Raw genomic sequence first — 18,604 nt, forward strand, 5'->3', positions numbered from 1 at the left:
TCCTGCCTACGGGGTCTGATGGCTGATGATTTTCGGTTAAATGTGACGAACCTGCTGATTAATCTTTGTTTAAAACATCAACCAAATATTGGATTATATACATAAATTTTCTTCTCTTTCTTTTTTTTTTCATTTTTTTTTATCAATCCCACCTCATCACCGCGACAAACTAATAATTGATCTTTCCATTAAAAGATGAAGCCTGCTGAGTTGAATATGACCATTTAAATCTTGACATTATCCTCACCACCAAATAATCTTGGATTTTCGAAGTCCAAATTTGATTGAAAAACAAAAGACTTTCGTGAGGTAAATGATGCGTTGAATATAATAAAAATGTGTGGTCAACCAATACATCATTATTCGCGCTAAACAATGCAATTTAAGTTTTAACATCATTCATTCCACCATTATCATAGAGAAGTTGGCAATCCTAGTTCCCTTCTTGGTGTCGTGGAGATTTGGGAGGCACAAAATATTGTCATACTGTCCGATCTCATCTCACCCTTTTTGTCAAAAGGAACAAATTCTCACTCAGCGCAGTAGATAGCTTATATGACAGTAACAGAAATCAAGTCTAATTACACAATACACCAACCAGCACAGCCACAGCACAGCACAATTGCACAACCTTTCACCAAATCAATTCATTCTAAAAGACAGCATTTTACAGATCAACACAGCAAAAGTAACAAGCAAAGAAATCTAAGATTTTATTGCATCACCAGAATTATTAGCTTTCATTGAGTTCTCCTTCTCGGCAGATTGGTCAAACTGAGCTTCGATAGGCTTCTTCTCTGTTTTCTTCTTCTCCTTCAAGATGACCTGCCTCGGCATAACTTCTATTAAGAAGTTTCCTCCATTCCATACAGTTGCAGTAACCTTGAGTAATTGGAAAGTAACGTGTAATTTGTAAGATAAGAATATGGGGACAGTTAGTGCCATAGTTGCTACAGTGAAAATGGCCTGAAGCAGAATGTACATAAACAAGCGGTTATTGTCTCCAAGCAATCCACTTAAACGCCACCAAATGTTGTTTGCTTTCTGGGCTTTCTTCGACATTTCCCTGTTCGATAGGAAGCTCGAAAAATGAGTGACCATATGTTTCATTCCATTGAATTACAAAAAAATGGGCTCCAAGGTTTATGGAAGTGTCACTACAGTCAAGGGGTGGACCCAAACAAGTGGAACCGCCTAGATATTTTGGGACAAACTTGCAGTTTTCTTAAAAATTACATATAACAATTAGAAAATCTTTTTTGTTGGATGGGACACCATCGCCACCATCACCCTCTTGCTGAAACCACCCCTGATCTATAGTAACTTGCAAGCAAAGAGAGAGATGTTTTAACCTATAGGAAGTCATTACTTCGGGATCTCTGAGTAGTCTTTGGCCACGTAAAACATTTACAATCAGAAAATAAAGAAGCTGCCACACACTATAAGCCACCAAAGGAACCAAAAAAAGCCATGTCCACAGATATGATTTGCTTTCTGCATAGGGCCATGTTATTCTCCGAGCTGTTCCCTCGGGATGCATGGCTTCAAAAAACGAAGGATCCCACCATCGAATTGTGAAGAAAACCAACCCTGAAAGCCACATTTGAAACATCTATAAATTACTTGATTATGGGACTGCATATATATTTTAGAAAAACCAGCTTTACATCGAATAAAAGTTTTGCAACTATCTGAGCTACTACAATATGCTGGAGTCACTGTGAAATGGCACGAGGACAAATAATTTAGCTGAATCAGTTCCATTTTCAAGAGAAAAACATATTCAGATTACAACAAGGGTTAACATTTTCCATCACTGTTATTATGAACGTACTAGTAATATATACTATATTCTTTTGGGAAATAACATATTTTGAAGCAGTTTGACTATCATAAAGAAATTGTGACTCTGAATAATTCATTAGTGTTGAAGTTGAAACAGGCAGCTGCTACCCAATTCCATAAAATATAAGGTGAAAATTACAGCCAAAACTTCTGCATCCTTTCATGAACTACAAGGTAGAGGTAAGGACAGAAAAAGAGGAGGTTGTCAGTCAATGGGCTGCCTCCATGTCCAACCAACACAAAGGAAAAGTCTGAAAAAAGTTATTGTAAATGGAGAAGAGGTTCACTTTAGTTTTTTTTCTCTTGATTTGGTTAAATCCCCAGATTTTGTTTACACCCATTATACAGAAATAAATATTCTACGTTTACTAATTATCTTTCTGGTATACCCAAGAACAACTATTTCAATCTCAAGAACCATGGCCTTTTGGCTCAGGTTTCCAACCATTTGCATGTTAAGAACCCTCGAGAGGTAACTCTGGAGGCTTGACTTATGAAAAGGGTCAGTAATATGGTACGTAGCAAGTACACACTATGATTTAGTCACCTTGAGAAACAAAAATCTTATCTGACATATTGTACACTGTACAGGCTCTGTATGTAACAGCCACAACACATTGAACAACTGTCGGTCTAATTACTAGGTTAATGCGCCATATGCGTGACTCTAATACTCCAAACTTTGTCCCATGCAGTTCTAAGAGCTGAGCTAAATCAAAGACCAAAATATATGACCATAATTTAAATGTAAATTGGACAACTACATCAACTTTAACAAGTCAAATTAACAGGAAAAAAATACAAATATTCAGTTCTCAAAATGCTCTCAAGATACTGAATAGCCAATTCAATCATTTAACAACAGTAAAGGAGATTCATCTTACCAGGCAAGAGATGTATAAAGACGCTTACAATTTTGTCCATAGAATTGAAAACTAAGCTACATCGCCAAACAATGAGTGCCCATGCCAATGGTCCCTGAAATCATTTTACATGAATTAGGAAAAAAAAATGAGGAAGGGAATTATGTAATTGAAATAGAACTGAAGTGACAGTGATCAGATAACTTACCTCTGCAAATGAGAAGCAAACCATGAAAAGTTTCTCGTTTCTAGGATAACCCAGAATCATGACCAAAAAGATTGTATTTGCATAATAGCAAAAGTCCTGTATGGCAAAAACACATGTGAATCATGAGAATACTCTTTCCTTGAGTCTGTAGAAGAAGCCTAGCATGGAACTATGAATCCAAACTCATAATCACTGTATATGAACATACTGAATCTGCAAACCTCATGTACATACTGACAGAATAGAATATGAAACTAGATATAGATAACACTGACGAAACGCAGTTACAGCATGCACTAAATTTCAAGGCTGAGCCTAAACCTAAATTTTGTAAAGCCACTAGAATAGCGAGCAACAAACTATCACATCACTCCTGAACAGGACAACTAACAAATTTCCACAAAACAAGATTGATCTCCACCATGACAATCACGTGGTATAGATGAGTAGGAGATTACCAGAAGATAATAGTGCCATTTCTTGTATCGGTAGTAAATCCATCGAAGAGGAACGAAAATAATGTAAAACAAACAATATAGGTACCGCACATCTTGTGGCCCTGGATCATTTAACCAACCAAAGATCAATATCATGACACCATTACGATGCATGCCAGTAATCCCAACAAAGTCATGCGCCAGTAGATGTTCTACTCACTTGCCCCCAAAACAAAGCAAAATCCTCCGAAGCCAAGAACACCAAGCAAATGCGTCACCTAAATAGTTCCCAACAAAACCATTTATCAAAACTTCGGAAAATTGCTCCATACACTAAGAATCAAGTTGAAGAATATTAAAAACCACAATTTTTCTCTTCAAGTTGCATGCAAATACTGTAGATAGTATGGTCCTGCTTCCATTATTCACATTTCCCTAATCGAAAATGGCAGAAGAATAAAGAATCTTGTACACAATTATGCAACAAAATACCTTGTTGATGAATCTCTCATGTTCTTCAGCCTGTTTGGCGATCTTATCCGCTTGCTTGGACAAGATCTGCTTGGTCTGATCTGCTTGTTTAGACAGCATCTCCTTGGTCTGAGCCACTGCCTAGGCAAAATCAAACGCAGCCCACATAAAAAAATAACAATCAAAACACACACGCGAGCAGACAACAATCCAAAACATGAAAAAAAAATCGAATTTCTCTCCCTTGAGATAGAAGTGTTGCTTGCCCACAACCCAAATGAAGAAAGCATCCAAAATGCAAACCCACCTCAAGAAAGCGCAAATTTTGTGGCCATTCACTAGCAAATTTCATTCATGCATCTTCATAACATAAGGCTCATACCTTGGACCGATCTCTGAATCTTAGCTTAACTTGCCCATATGAATTCCCTTCTGAATCCTCCACCTCCATGATTTCTTCATAGGCTGCCATTCCTTCTCCGCATAAACAAAACCTCCTATTGTTTTTCAAGAAACTTCCTTATTTCGCTGCGGAAAATGAATTTAAAGAAGTCAGTCGATTGCGACGTGGTTCTTTGCTTCATTCAAGGCATTGTCTTTCTGTGCGGGTGCGTTTGTTTAGGGAAATGGAAATCTGCCGCTTTCACTTTGATCAGCTGGCTAATCGTTGCATTAAAAAAGAACTAATCCGATTGCAAAATAAATACGTTTGACTCTCATCCCCCATGGCGTTTTATTTCTACAAACCAAATGATTATAAACATTTAAATATCGTTGATGAGATAATGATGGATGTGTGATATAGGGATCACTAATCGATACACATGGATACAGCTGTTAAAACGGACTGACGGGAGGACCGACCAGCAACCCACCATTTTACGAGGGCGATTTGAGAATTTTGAACCTAACGCGTCTATTTGACAGAGCCGGTCGATCCAACAGACCCAGCTCATTTTGACAGCTCTACACATGGAATCGTTTATAACATAATAATTTATAACTCTAATCTTTTATAAAACTTAAATCAAACGTTAGATAAAACAAATATGTATAATCAAATTCATTATCATTCGCACCAAATGATGTTTTATAACATTAATTATCACAAATAAGACTAATGAACTTGTAGCATAATATTGACACTATAACTTATATATGTTATAAAGCAAAAACTTGTGTGAGACGGTCTCACGGGTCGTATTTTGTGAGACGGATCTTTATTTGGATAATCCATGGAAAAGTATTACTTTTTATGCTAAAAGTATTACTTTTTATTGTGAATATGAGTAGGGTTGACCCGTCTCACAGATTGTGATCCGTGAGACGGTCTCACATGAGACCTACTCATGTTATAAATATGTTCTTTTAACAACTTATATTTTTCATAGAAGTTCCCCAATTTTTATTTGGGAAAAAAATCTAGGTATGTCATAATTTTAGGAAATTTTATATTCAGATCTTAAACCAAGATCGATGGATTTAATTTTAGTTTGATTTTAGAGAGGCGGTTTTGATTCAGCTTGAATATAGAAATTGTAGCTTAAAAACATTTAAATAAAGATTGAGTCTCATGTGAGACCGTCTCACGGATCTTAATATGTGAGACATGTCAACCCTACTCATATTCACAATAAAAAGTAATACTCTTAGTATAAAAAATAATATTTTTTTATGAATGACCCAAATAAGAGATCCGTCTCACAAATACGACCTGTGAGACCGTCTCACACAAGCTTTTGCCTTAAATAAATCTAGTTTTTTAGAAATTTTTATCAAATAATGGCTCAAACCAAAATTTATTTAAGGCAAAAACTTGTGTGAGACGATCTCACAGGCCGTATTTTGTGAGACGGATATCTTATTTGGGTCATCCATGAAAAAGTATTACTTTTTATGCTAAGAGCATTACTTTTTATTGTGAATATTAGTAGGGTTGACCCATCTCACAAACAGGGCCGATCCTAACAATATTTGGGCCTGAGTCTAACTTTTAAAAAGAGATATCCGAAACATAATGTGTGTTCATATTTTTTTCGTTGCATAGCAATTTTTCAAATTAAATCAATACGTCAAAGACAATATAAAAAATTAAAGGAATAAAAATGTCAAACATGTCCAAAATGATCACTAAAAAACAACCCGCCTAACAGTTTTATAGCTAAAAATATTAATCAAGTCTGTATAATCAAGTTGTTCAGTAATTTTTTTTCAATCGATAACATAGCCAATCCATTCAATTTTTTTCGTGACATGGTTGATCGGAGAAAAGTTTTGATGAGCTTTATCTTTGAAAAACTTCGCTATGCACTTGCTACTGTGACCAGGACAGTCAACAAGATTTTATAAGCAATATGAGCATTTGAAATCCGGATAAGCATTACATCCACCAAAATTTCAGTCAAAAAGCGTAGATTATAGATACCACATAAAGCCCGAAGAAAGTAGAAAAACTACAATAAAAATTAGAAGCCCGAACAAAGCAAATACAAGAAAATAGACTTACAGCTACTCACGGGTCTTTCAATCAAACCTAAAGACGACGCAAACGAATGGAGTCAATTAAGGCTTGTCTGCAGATGAATATTGGGAAAGATTGGGGAATAAATCGATGAAATGCTAAGCAAGTTTCATTTAATAAATAATTGGTTTTGGACTATCTAATAACTAATATTATATATAATAATTTTTTAAAATAAATTTTGGGCCCCAAAAAAAAGATGGGCTTGAGTCATTGGACTCATTTGCCTCCTAATAGGCACGGCCCTGCTCACAAATACAGATTATTGAGAGCGTCTCACAAAAAACATATTTTTTTGTACAATGGGTGGAGATGTTTACCTAAATTAATTAATATTTTTTGGTTCAGAATAACATCAATTGGACACTTGCCTATATTTGGGGAAGTTGAAGGATGATTCAATCTTCATTTAATTAATCTTATAATGAAAGATTGGGTATCATGTGAGACCGTCTCACGTGAGAGCGTCTCACGGATCTTAATATGTGAAACATGTCAACCCTACCCATATTCACAATAAAAAGTAATACTTTTAGCATAAAAAGTAATATTTTTTCATGAATGACTCAAATAAGAGATCTGTCACACAAATACGACTCGTGAAACTGTCACACACAAGTTTTTGCCATAATGAAACACTATTTAATTATCATTTGACTTTATTTAAATATACCAATCTTTTCGTAGAAATATTCAATGAGCTGGGCTTTGTGTTGAATTTGTTACTAACTTTCAAATTCATGAACGAAGAGTTCGGATACAATTCAACGCAAAATATAATTTTTAAGTTTTTTTTGTATATCTATCATATAAATATTTCGATATTCAATCAAGTTGAAACAGCTAAGGAACATCTATTAATAAATGTACAATTTCATCGTATTCAACATATAGATGTCATTACAACTGACTCATATAAAGGCAAAAACTTATTTGAGATGGTCTCACGAGTCGTATTTTGTGAGACAAATCTCTTATTTGGCTCATCCATGAAAAATATTAATTTTTATGTTAAGAGTATTACTTTTTATTGTGAATATCTATAGGATTGACCCGTCTCACATATAAAGATTCGTGAGACCGTTTCACAAGAGACCTACTCTAAAAAAATTATAATTTCAAAAATACTTTTTAACCACCCAAATTCATATTTAATATTTTTATTTACATCTTATCTTCTATCATACCATTTCATTTTAAATTTTGTAAGAAAACTATTTCTTTCTCTATTTTTGGTAATTTTCTCATATATATGTGCTGAAATTTGGTTTACTTGCATCTATATTTACATATTAGAATATTTTAAGAATTATAGAAGTGATAATGTTCATCTCAGACTCGTTTGTGTAAAATAAAATCTTTTTTTCTGTTTTCTAAAATGAACTCTTTTCATAAAAACAATATCTATTGTACGAATCCGTGTAAATCTCGATGATGCTAATATATGCAGAATGTAATTGTTATTTTCAACTTTCAAGTATGTTATTGTTTGTCTTGAATTGATATTTGTGAAGGAAAATTGCGGGTACTATGTCTTTTGAAGCATCTAATTCAATATCGGGGACGGAGATTGATAATCCTTTGAAGCGTAATTCGAAAGATGTTGGATGGGAATTTGCGGACTTGGTGGATCCTACAAATATGGATAAGTTGAAATGTAAGTTGTGTGGTAAAATTACTAGTGGTGGAATTTATCGGATGAAACAACATATTGCTAATATCAAGGGAAATGTTGCCCCGTGTAAAAATTCTTCGGACGAGGATAAAGTGAAGTGTAAGAATGCTATTGAAGAAGCAAGAACAAAAAAGAAACAAAAGAATACAAATGAAATGATGGTGAGAGAAGAAGTTTTTCTTGATGAATATGAGGAAGTAGAATGAAGTCTAGGGACAAGAAGAAAACCACTTAATCTTGGACCTATGGACCGATTTGTCTCACGAGTCGTATTTTGTGAGACAAATCTCTTATTTGGCTCATCCATGAAAAATATTAATTTTTATGTTAAGAGTATTACTTTTTATTGTGAATATCTATAGGATTGACCCGTCTCACATATAAAGATTCGTGAGACCGTTTCACAAGAGACCTACTCTAAAAAAATTATAATTTCAAAAATACTTTTTAACCACCCAAATTCATATTTAATATTTTTATTTACATCTTATCTTCTATCATACCATTTCATTTTAAATTTTGTAAGAAAACTATTTCTTTCTCTATTTTTGGTAATTTTCTCATATATATGTGCTGAAATTTGGTTTACTTGCATCTATATTTACATATTAGAATATTTTAAGAATTATAGAAGTGATAATGTTCATCTCAGACTCGTTTGTGTAAAATAAAATCTTTTTTTCTGTTTTCTAAAATGAACTCTTTTCATAAAAACAATATCTATTGTACGAATCCGTGTAAATCTCGATGATGCTAATATATGCAGAATGTAATTGTTATTTTCAACTTTCAAGTATGTTATTGTTTGTCTTGAATTGATATTTGTGAAGGAAAATTGCGGGTACTATGTCTTTTGAAGCATCTAATTCAATATCGGGGACGGAGATTGATAATCCTTTGAAGCGTAATTCGAAAGATGTTGGATGGGAATTTGCGGACTTGGTGGATCCTACAAATATGGATAAGTTGAAATGTAAGTTGTGTGGTAAAATTACTAGTGGTGGAATTTATCGGATGAAACAACATATTGCTAATATCAAGGGAAATGTTGCCCCGTGTAAAAATTCTTCGGACGAGGATAAAGTGAAGTGTAAGAATGCTATTGAAGAAGCAAGAACAAAAAAGAAACAAAAGAATACAAATGAAATGATGGTGAGAGAAGAAGTTTTTCTTGATGAATATGAGGAAGTAGAATGAAGTCTAGGGACAAGAAGAAAACCACTTAATCTTGGACCTATGGACCGATTTGCATCTGAAATTAACCTTGATTCTTCATTGAGTGGTAGTAAGAAGACGACTCAACAGAAAAATATTATTGATGCACTTTGGAAGCAAAGGACACATAGTGTGCACCAATATGTATCTCGATGGGTGTATGAGTCTGGTATTCCTTTTCATGCCATTGACAATGATAGCTTCAAGAGGTTTGTAGAAGCGGTTGGTCAATTTGGTCCGGGTTATTGTCCTCCAAGTCAATACCTATTAAGGGAGCCCTTATTGAAAGAAGAGGTAGAAAGAACTAAAAGTTTATTAAAAAAGCAAGAAGAAGAATGGATTTTGAATGGTTGCTCAATTTTGACTGATGCTTGGACCGACCGAAAAAGAAGAAGTATCATGAATTTGTGTGTTAATTGTAAGGAAGGCACAACTTTCCTTTCTTCTAGGGAAGCATCAGATGAAGCACACACCGGGAATTATATATTTGAATATGTGGACAAGTGCATTGAAGAAGTTGGAGCACAAAGTGTAGTTCAAGTGGTAACGGACAATGCTTCAAATAATATGGCGGCGAAAGATTTATTAAAGGAGAAGAGACCACATATATTTTGGGCTTCTTGTGCAACTCACACATTGAATCTTATGCTTCAAGGAATTGGAAACCAATCTAAGTTCAAAGGGGTGATTGAGAAGGCGAAATGTTTCACCATCTTTATTTATGCACATCACAAGACATTGTCAATGATGAGGAAATTCACCAAAAAAAGAGACATTGTGAGGCCGGGAGTAACAAAATTTGCAACCGCTTTTCTAACTTTGCAAAGCTTGATGGAGAAGAAAAATGAATTGAGAGCTATGGTTGCTAGTGAAGAGTGGAATGTATGCAAACATTCAAAGAGTGTAAAAGGGAAGATGTCATATAATACCGCTTTGAGTGCCTCTTTTTGGAACGGGGTAAGTTTTTGCTTGAAGGTGTTTGCTCCATTAGTTAAGGTGCTTCGTCGATAAGAAACCATCTATGGGTTTTTTGTATGGTGAATTACTTAGAGCAAGAGATGAGATTAAAATGACATTCAAAAATCAAGAGTTTCATTATCGTCCCATTATTGATATTATTGATGAGAAAAGTCGTAATCGGCTTGATAGTCCACTACATTTGGCCGCCTACCTCTTGAACCCTTATTACTCCTTCAATGACCCAAGCATAGGAAGTGAAGAAGTGGTCACAAATGGATTTTTCACTTGTGTTGAATCATTCTTCCCTGATGATATTGATAACCAAAGTGAGGTAGTAAATGTGGAGTTTTTGAAGTATATCAACAAAGAGGGTGGATTTGGAAGAGCATTGGCTAAGGCGGGATGCACAAAAAATGATGAGAAATATGATCCGGGTAAGAACTTAATTTATTTTGTAAATTTTATTGTTTGTGTTTTTTTTTGTTCTCTAATTGTTGTTGACTTGTTTCATTTGTTTATTTAGTTGGATGGTAGCATCTTTATGGAAATGGTGTACCCAAATTGCAAAAAATGGCTAAAAGAATTCTTTCTTTAACTACAAGTTCTTCTGGTTGTGAGAGAAATTGGAGCACTTTTGAGGGGGTAAGCACTTGATTAATTATTCTGTATTTATTATTAAAATTTTAAATAAGTATTCAATATTAACATTTTTCTTTAATCCAGATTCATACAAAAAAAAAAGAAATAGACTAGATACCGGAAGGTTGAACAATTTAGTCTATGTTCAATTTAATGTCAAGATCATCAACAAGAGGAGAAGACAAGAAGAAAAGGAGTAGATGTGCTACTTACAACTGAAGCAACTATGGCACAAGGATGGATTGTTGATGGTGGAGATGAAGATGCTGAGACAAATGTCGAAGATATAAGAGAACTTCACGAAGAAGAATTTGTATCGGATGAAGAGGAGGAAGACGCCATGGATTTTGAGTTTGAATCTGATACAGAAAAAGTGTTGGAAAAATATGGAGATGAACAAGAAGAAATAGATGTTTAGACTTAATATCTATATATTTTGTCGGAAAAATATTGAAGTATCATGGATGATACGAAAGTTGTAGCAAACATATGATAGTGATTGACCAATATTAGTAATATATAAAAACGTATTAATATCTATATACTAAATATTATTAATTTATTATTGCATAGAAAATCACAAGATTTTTGGGCTTAAAAAAAACCGTCTAGGCGGCCGCCTAGGCCCCGCCTAAACGCCTAGGCGCTAGGCGGTAAGTGACCGTCCGCCTACCGCCTACCGCTTTTTAAAACACTGATTTTTCCTACCGAGCAAACATATTTGCGTTCATGCCTGTTAGTATATTTAAAGTAAGATGACCTTATTTCTAAATTTTAAGTATAAAATAATAATAATAATTTTTTTCCTTCACTTAAATTTAATTTAAGCTGTAAAATATTTTGTAAAAAATTATATTATCGCATATAAAAATTCATACTCAATATATTGGAAACAAATTTTTTTTTTTGGGCGAAGGGATAGAGTTTTTTTTTGGGCGAAGGGATAGAGTTGCTTTCTCTTTGTTCAAAGTAAAAATTAATTAATTTTGGATTTATGCATGTTGTATCTATTTGGTCAAGATTGATGACTAGCATGGGCTACTGTTCTCACGTACATTTCATGACCCATACCCTTATTTTTTGTCTTTGTACGTATTTTCAATAAATATAATTAAATTATGAAAAATCACTTTTCATATCTTAAAACGATTTTTCTCGTATGATCGAATCTTAGCAAGTTTTACTAAAAAATATAGCTAGTTATAACAATACAATTATAATATTTTACGTCATACACAGAGACGGATTTATTATAAGGCTGTACTGGACGGTAGCCCAGTCCACTTTTTATTTAGCGACGGTTTTTCAACAACCGTCGCTAATATTTGCGACGGTTTTACTAAACCGTCGCTGATGCAATCAAGTCCCGTCCATTTACAAGGATGAGACCAAATTCATCCCATATCCTCTGATCCGCCCCATCTCAATTCTACAAAATTTCTCTCCCAAGTCCCAAACCCTTTAGCGACAGAATAGAATTGTGGACTCCCGAAGAAATTGAATTGCTCATCGACAAGGCAACAATCCAAGTAAGAATCGGCTATACATTTTTTATTTTGTTTTTTATAGCTTCTCTGTGCGTGATTTGTGGTTTCTTGATTGTTTGTTGTTGAGTTGTTGATTGACTATTACTTGTTTATTTGTTTAATAATTATTTTATTCTTGTTATGAGTATAACTTGAACTATTTCAAAATGGAACATCAATCTGCTGCAAAGAAAGGAAAAACATTGATATCATCTTTCTTTAAGAAGAGAGATCGTCAAGCTAGTGAAGATACTTCAATTCCTACGGTCCTTACAATGTAACATCAATCCAGTGAAAGTCTTCTATTTCCCAATATCCAAATTCCTTCATGTTCCTTTCCTAGAGACGATCATCAGTCTTCGTCTACTTTTATTGAATGAGATCCGGGAAAAAGAAAACAGATATGTGAATATCATGTTAATGTACGAGATGAGATAAGACGTTCATATCTAAATATGGGGCATTATAAACGAGATATGTTGGAGTATCTAGGTACAAAATTTGGAAGCCAGAATCGTCGTTTTCAGAAAATCATTGTAGGACACAACTTCATTGAACGATATAATATAAATTTTTTTTAATAATATATAACTTATCATATTGAGTTCAAGCCCCCCCAACTTTTATTCATGGATCCATCCCTGGTCGTACAACAACCAACATCTTTGACGTCACATTGCGATTGTTTTCCCATCAAGAACACCCATCTTAATAATTGCATTGTCTTGCATATTATGATACTGAAAATATTTAACACGAAAATATAAACAAAGAGAGAGAGATTTCCTCTGAATGTTCATGATCATATAATGGGAAAAATGTTAGAGAAATCTTAATTGAAGATGATGAAATAGATATGATGTTATATTTTTTAAAAAAAATCTTTTTAATGAAAAACAATGGTCTATTATTTCGAAAACAATTTTTTAAGTTCGTCTCATGCCCTAGAAATCTCGTATGTTACACTGACCAAATTTTTTTAAACTGCGTTGTAACTTAAACTTCACAATTCGATCGTTCTCGCAACTACACGAGAGGTAACATTCCTGAGGCTTAATAAAGATGACAAACCACCAATAAATACATGTAACAATATTCATTTTTAATACCCTAGACCATTACGTTTAGCATCAGATTAGGTGTTAAACGATGTCTATTCAACACTGACTCTGGTCGAAATATGGTTTTCGTCATCTTTATATAATTATATGTGTCTTAATCCCAAATTAGTTGGTCAGCAAACAAGTAAATATGTTGATAATATGAAATCACCATTACCCCCACCCTTTGAACATTGAAGGTGGCCTCCAGTTGCAGTAACCTTGAGTAATTGGAAAGTAACGTGTAATTTGTAAGATAAGAATACGAGGACAGTTAGTGCCATAGTTGCTACGGTGAAAATGGCCTGAAGCAGAATGTACATAAACAAGCGGTTATTGTCTCCAAGCAATCCACTTAAACGCCACCAAATGTTGTTTGCTTTCTGGGCTCTCTTCGACATTTCCCTGTTCGATAGGAAGCTCGAAAAATGAGTGGCCATATGTTCCATTCCATTGAATAACGAAAAAAATGGGCTCCAAGTTTTATGGAAGTGTCACTACAGTCAAGGGGTGAACCCAAACAAGTGCAACAGACTAGATATTTGGGGACAAAACTTACAGTTTTCTTAAAAATGATACATGTACAGTTAGAAAAACGTTTTTGTTGGATGGGACACCATCACCCTCTTGCGGAAACCACCCCTGATCTATAGTAACTTGCAAGCAGAGAGAGAGATGTTTTAACCTGTAGGAAGTCATTACTTCGGGATCTCTGAGTAGTCTTTGGCCACGTAAAACATCTACAATCAGAAAATAAAGAAGCTGCCACACACTATAAGCCACCAAAGGAACCAAAAAAAGCCATGTCCACAGATATGATTTGCTTTCTGCATAGGGCCATGTTATTCTCCGAGCTGTTCCCTCGGGATGCATGGCTTCAAAAAACGGAGGATCCCACCATCGAATTGTGAAGAAAACCAATCCTGAAAGCCACATTTGAATCATCTATAAATTGCTTGATTATGGGACTACATATATATTTTAGAAAAACTTGCTTTACATCCAATAAAAGTTTTGCAACTATCTGAGCTACCACAATATGCTGGAGTCGCTGTGAAATGGCACGAGGACAAATAGTTTAGCTGAATCATTCCATTTTCAAGAAAAAACATATTCAGATTACAACAGGGTTCATATTTTCCATCACTGTTATTATGAAAGTACTGGTAATACATACTGTATTCTACATTCTTTTGGGAAAGAACATATTTGAAGCAGTTTGACTATCATAAAGAAATTGTGTACTGTGAATAATTCATTGAGTGTTGAAACAGCCAGCTGCTATCGAATTCCATGAAATATAAGGTGAAAATTACAGCCAAAACTTATGCATCCTTTCATGAACTACAAGGTAGAGGCAATGACAGAAAAAGAGGAGGTTGTCAGTCAATGGGCTGCCTCCACATCCACCCAACACAAAGGCAAAGTCCGAAAAAAGTTCTTGTAAATGGAGAAGAGGTTCTCTTTAGTTTTTTTCTCTTGATTTGGTCAAATGCCCAGATTTTGTTTTCACCCATTATACAGAAATAAATATTCTACGTTTATTAATTATCTTTCTGGTATACCCAAGAACAACTATTTCAATCTGAAGAACCATGGCCTTTTGGCTCAGGTTTCCAACCATTTTCATGTAAAGAACCCTCGAGAGATAACTCTGGAGGCTTGACTTATGAAAAAGGTCAGAAATATGGTACGTAGTAAGCACACACTATGATTTTGTCACCTTGAGAAACAAAAATCTCATCTGACATATTGTACACTGTACAGGTTCTGTATGTAACAATCTGAACACATTGAGTAACTGTCGGTCTAGTTACCAGGTTAATGCGCCATATGCATGACTCTAATACTCCAAACCTTGTCCCATGCCAGTGCTAAGAGCTGAGCTAAATCAAAGACCAAAATATATGACCATAATTTAAATGTAAATTGGACAACTACATCAACTTTAACAAGTCAAATTAACAGGACAAAAATACAAATATTCAGTTCTCAGAATGCTCTCAAGATACTGAATAGCCAATTGAATCATTTAACAACGGTAAAGGAAATTCATCTTACCAGGCAAGAGATGTATGAAGACGCTTACAATTTTGTCCATAGAAATGAAAACTAAGCTACATCGCCAAACAATGAGCGCCCATGCCAATGGTCCCTGAAATCATTGTACATTAATTCGGGAAAAAAAAAATGAGCAAGGGAATTATGCTAATGAAATAAAACTGAAGTGAAAGTGGTCAGATAACTTACCTCTGCAAATGAGAAGCAAACCATGAAAAGTTTCTCGTTTCTAGGATAACCCAGAATCATGACCAGAAAGATTGTATTTGCATAATAGCAAAAGTCCTGTATGGCATAAACACGTGAATCATGAGAATACTCTTTCCTTGAGACTGTAGAAGAAGCCTAGCATGGCACTATGAATTCAAACTCATACCACTGTATATGAACATACCGAATCTGCAAACCTTATGTACATACTGACAGAATAGAATATGAAACTGATAGATAACACTGACAAAACGCAGTTACGGCATGCACTCAATTTCAAGGCTGAGCGTAAACCTAAATTATGTAAAGCCACTAGAATAGCGAGCAACAAACTATCACGTCACTCCTGAACGGAAGGACAACAAACAAATTTCCAAAAAACCAGATTGATCCTCCACCATAACAATCAAGTGGTATAGATAAGTAGGAGATTACCAGAAGATAATAGTGCCATTTCTTGTATCGGTAGTAAATCCATCGAAGAGGAACAAAAATAATGTAAAACAAACAATATAGGTACCGCACATCTTGTGGCCCTGCATCATTTAACCAACCAAAGATCAATATCATGACAAGATTACAATGCATGCCAGTAATCCCAACGAAGTCATGCGCCAGTAGATGTTCCACTCACTTGCCCCCAAAACAAAGCAAAATCCTCCGAAGCCAAGAACACCAAGCAAATGCGTCACCTAAATAGTTCCCAACAAAACCATTTATCAAAACTTCGGAAAATTGCTCCATACACTAAGAATCAAGTCGAGGAGTCTTAAAAACCACAATTTTTCTCTTTAAGTTGCATGCAAATACTGTAGAAAACATGGTCCTGCTTCCATTATTATGCAACCAAATACCTTGTACATAATATTAGTCACATTTCCTAATCGAAAATGGCAGAAGAATAAAGAATCTTGTACATAATTATGCAACCAAATACCTTATTGATGAATCTTTCATGTTCTTCAGCCTGTTTGGCGATCTTATCCGCTTGCTTTGACAAGATCTGTTTGGTCTGAGCCACTGCCTAGGCAAAATCAAACGCAGCCCACGTAAACAAATAACAATCAAAAAACACACGCGCGCAGACAACAATCCAGAACATGAAAAAAATTCAAATTTCGAGTAATTATTTTTCTCCCTCGAGATAGAAGTGTTGCTTGCCCACAACCCAAATGAAGAAAGCATCCAAAATGTAAACCCACCTCAAGAAAAGCGCAAATTTTGTAGCCATTCACTAGCAAATTGCATTCATGCATCTACACAACATAAGGCTCATACCTTGGACCGATCTCTGAATCTTAGCTTAACTTGCCCGCATGAATTCCCTTCTGAATCCTCCACCTCCATGATTTCTTCATAGGCTGCCATTCTTTCTCCGCATAAACAAAAACCTCCTATTGTTTTTCAAGAAACCTCCTTATTTCGCTGCGGGAAATGAATTTAAAGAAGTCAGTCGATTGCGACGTGGTTCTTTGCTTCATTCAAGTTGGCATTGTCTTTCTGTGCGTGTGCGTCTGTTCAGGGAAATGGAAATCTGTCGCTTTCGCTTTGATCAGCTGGCTAATCGTTGCATAAAAAAGCTAATCCCATTACAAAAATAAATACGTTTGAATCTCTCATCCCCAACGGGGTTTATCCTCAGACGATTCCGTTCTTTTCTCTTTTTTTTTGAGTGAACATTTATGTTAATTTAAATTCCTTTCACAAGTGATCGAAAAAAAGGAGAGATATTTTCATATAATCATAATTTTAATTTCAATTCCAATTTCAATTCAAGCATGATATTCATCATAAAAGCCCGCATGGGCTTAGCTTAGTTGGTCAGCAGCAGTAAATCTTGGAGCAATGACCAGAGATCGAGTCTCGCAAGCGGCAGTGTGGGAGTTAAATTCCTTCCAATGAGGGGGAGCTCCTTGTGCGCAGCGTAGCATAAGGTCTAGCTGCTGCTGGTTGGCTGAGTCACCATGATTTACCTCCTCTCACAATCTTGTCGGGCCGAGGGTGAAGGACGCCTAAGGTGAGCGATTTTACCTTTTGGAGCAATGATATTCATCATAAAAGATATCGATTAGTCAGCCGCAGGAACGGCGATCTACCACACATTCGATTTTACACAAAAACATTAATTGATTTTTTAGATTATACAATATTTTTATTTGAATTCAAAAAATATAAATGATGTTTTTTTATATTATAAAACATATTATATGCAGAGAACATGTATATACGAAATACGAGAATTTTCGTCATGTTGAACATCTGTTGTAGTGGAAGAGAAGAGATTTATCTTTAACATTATTTGAAAGTTTGGCCTAAAGTTTACGATAATCGAAGTCAAAAAATATTTAATTTCTCAATTTATCATTACATCATCCATCGTCCCATCCAACAAAGCAAATTATTATAAACATTTAGACATCATTGGGCTAATGAGATGAGATAATTTTGGATGTGTGATATAGGGATAACAAATCTATATACATGGATAAAGAAGTCAAAACGGATTGGCGGGAGGACCGACTAGCAACCCAACATTTTACGAGGCATGCTGAGAATTTTGAATCCAACCTATCTATTTGACAGAGCCGGTTGATCCAACGGGCCCGACTCATTTTGACAGCTCTATGCATGGAATCATGTATAATATAATGATATATAACTCTAATCATTTATAGAACTTAAATCAAATGTTGGATAAAACAAATATGTGTAATCAAATACATTATCATTTGCGTCAAATGATTTTTTATAATATTAATTATCACAAATAAGAGTAATGAACTTGTAGCATAATATTGACATTGTAACTTATATATGTTATACTTGTTATAAACTATAAAATAAGGAGAGATGAGCATAAAAAATTCATAAAA

The 18,604-nt window shown here is 34.8% G+C and overlaps 3 protein-coding genes across 3 annotated transcripts; 1 reads left to right on the plus strand and 2 right to left on the minus strand.

Annotated features, from left to right (window-relative positions):
* Positions 1 to 632: 632 nt before the first annotated feature.
* LOC140818141 (glycerophosphocholine acyltransferase 1-like) lies at positions 633 to 4,552 on the minus strand. Its single transcript, XM_073177999.1, has 8 exons — positions 4,207 to 4,552; positions 3,846 to 3,965; positions 3,574 to 3,631; positions 3,375 to 3,475; positions 2,917 to 3,012; positions 2,730 to 2,823; positions 1,353 to 1,590; positions 633 to 1,066 (listed from the first exon to the last, which is right to left on the minus strand). The coding sequence occupies exons 1-8, from the start codon at positions 4,294 to 4,296 to the stop codon at positions 706 to 708; spliced, it is 1,158 nt and encodes a 385-aa protein (XP_073034100.1). The 5' UTR covers positions 4,297 to 4,552; the 3' UTR covers positions 633 to 705.
* Positions 4,553 to 8,733: 4,181 nt separating this feature from the next.
* Positions 8,734 to 10,246, plus strand: LOC140818746 (uncharacterized). Its single transcript, XM_073178797.1, has one exon. The coding sequence runs from the start codon at positions 9,257 to 9,259 to the stop codon at positions 10,244 to 10,246; it is 990 nt and encodes a 329-aa protein (XP_073034898.1). The 5' UTR covers positions 8,734 to 9,256.
* Positions 10,247 to 13,516: 3,270 nt separating this feature from the next.
* LOC140818142 (glycerophosphocholine acyltransferase 1-like) lies at positions 13,517 to 17,394 on the minus strand. The gene is made up of 8 exons (XM_073178001.1): positions 17,010 to 17,394; positions 16,669 to 16,755; positions 16,366 to 16,423; positions 16,167 to 16,267; positions 15,711 to 15,806; positions 15,522 to 15,615; positions 14,146 to 14,383; positions 13,517 to 13,865 (listed from the first exon to the last, which is right to left on the minus strand). The coding sequence occupies exons 1-8, from the start codon at positions 17,097 to 17,099 to the stop codon at positions 13,595 to 13,597; spliced, it is 1,035 nt and encodes a 344-aa protein (XP_073034102.1). The 5' UTR covers positions 17,100 to 17,394; the 3' UTR covers positions 13,517 to 13,594.
* Between the last annotated feature and the right edge of the window lie 1,210 nt (positions 17,395 to 18,604).

The sequence above is a fragment of the Primulina eburnea genome, chromosome 17 (assembly GCF_022965805.1).
Source record: "Primulina eburnea isolate SZY01 chromosome 17, ASM2296580v1, whole genome shotgun sequence".
Classification (NCBI taxonomy): Eukaryota; Viridiplantae; Streptophyta; class Magnoliopsida; order Lamiales; family Gesneriaceae; genus Primulina; species Primulina eburnea.

Excerpts from the sequence above, each read along its gene's own strand:
- LOC140818746 (XM_073178797.1), top strand. The coding sequence starts at position 9,257 with ATGGACCGATTTGCATCTGAAATTAACCTTGATTCTTCATTGAGTGGT.
- LOC140818141 (XM_073177999.1), bottom strand. The coding sequence starts at position 4,296 with ATGGCAGCCTATGAAGAAATCATGGAGGTGGAGGATTCAGAAGGGAAT. Across the intron at positions 3,966-4,206 it reads GATTCAGAGATCGGTCCAAG|GCAGTGGCTCAGACCAAGGA; the intron begins GTATGAGCCTTA and ends GATTTTGCCTAG. Across the intron at positions 1,591-2,729 it reads CTTTATACATCTCTTGCCTG|GGTTGGTTTTCTTCACAATT; the intron begins GTAAGATGAATC and ends TGTGGCTTTCAG.
- LOC140818142 (XM_073178001.1), bottom strand. The coding sequence starts at position 17,099 with ATGGCAGCCTATGAAGAAATCATGGAGGTGGAGGATTCAGAAGGGAAT. Across the intron at positions 16,756-17,009 it reads GATTCAGAGATCGGTCCAAG|GCAGTGGCTCAGACCAAACA; the intron begins GTATGAGCCTTA and ends GATTTTGCCTAG. Across the intron at positions 15,807-16,166 it reads AATGGCACTATTATCTTCTG|GACTTTTGCTATTATGCAAA; the intron begins GTAATCTCCTAC and ends TATGCCATACAG.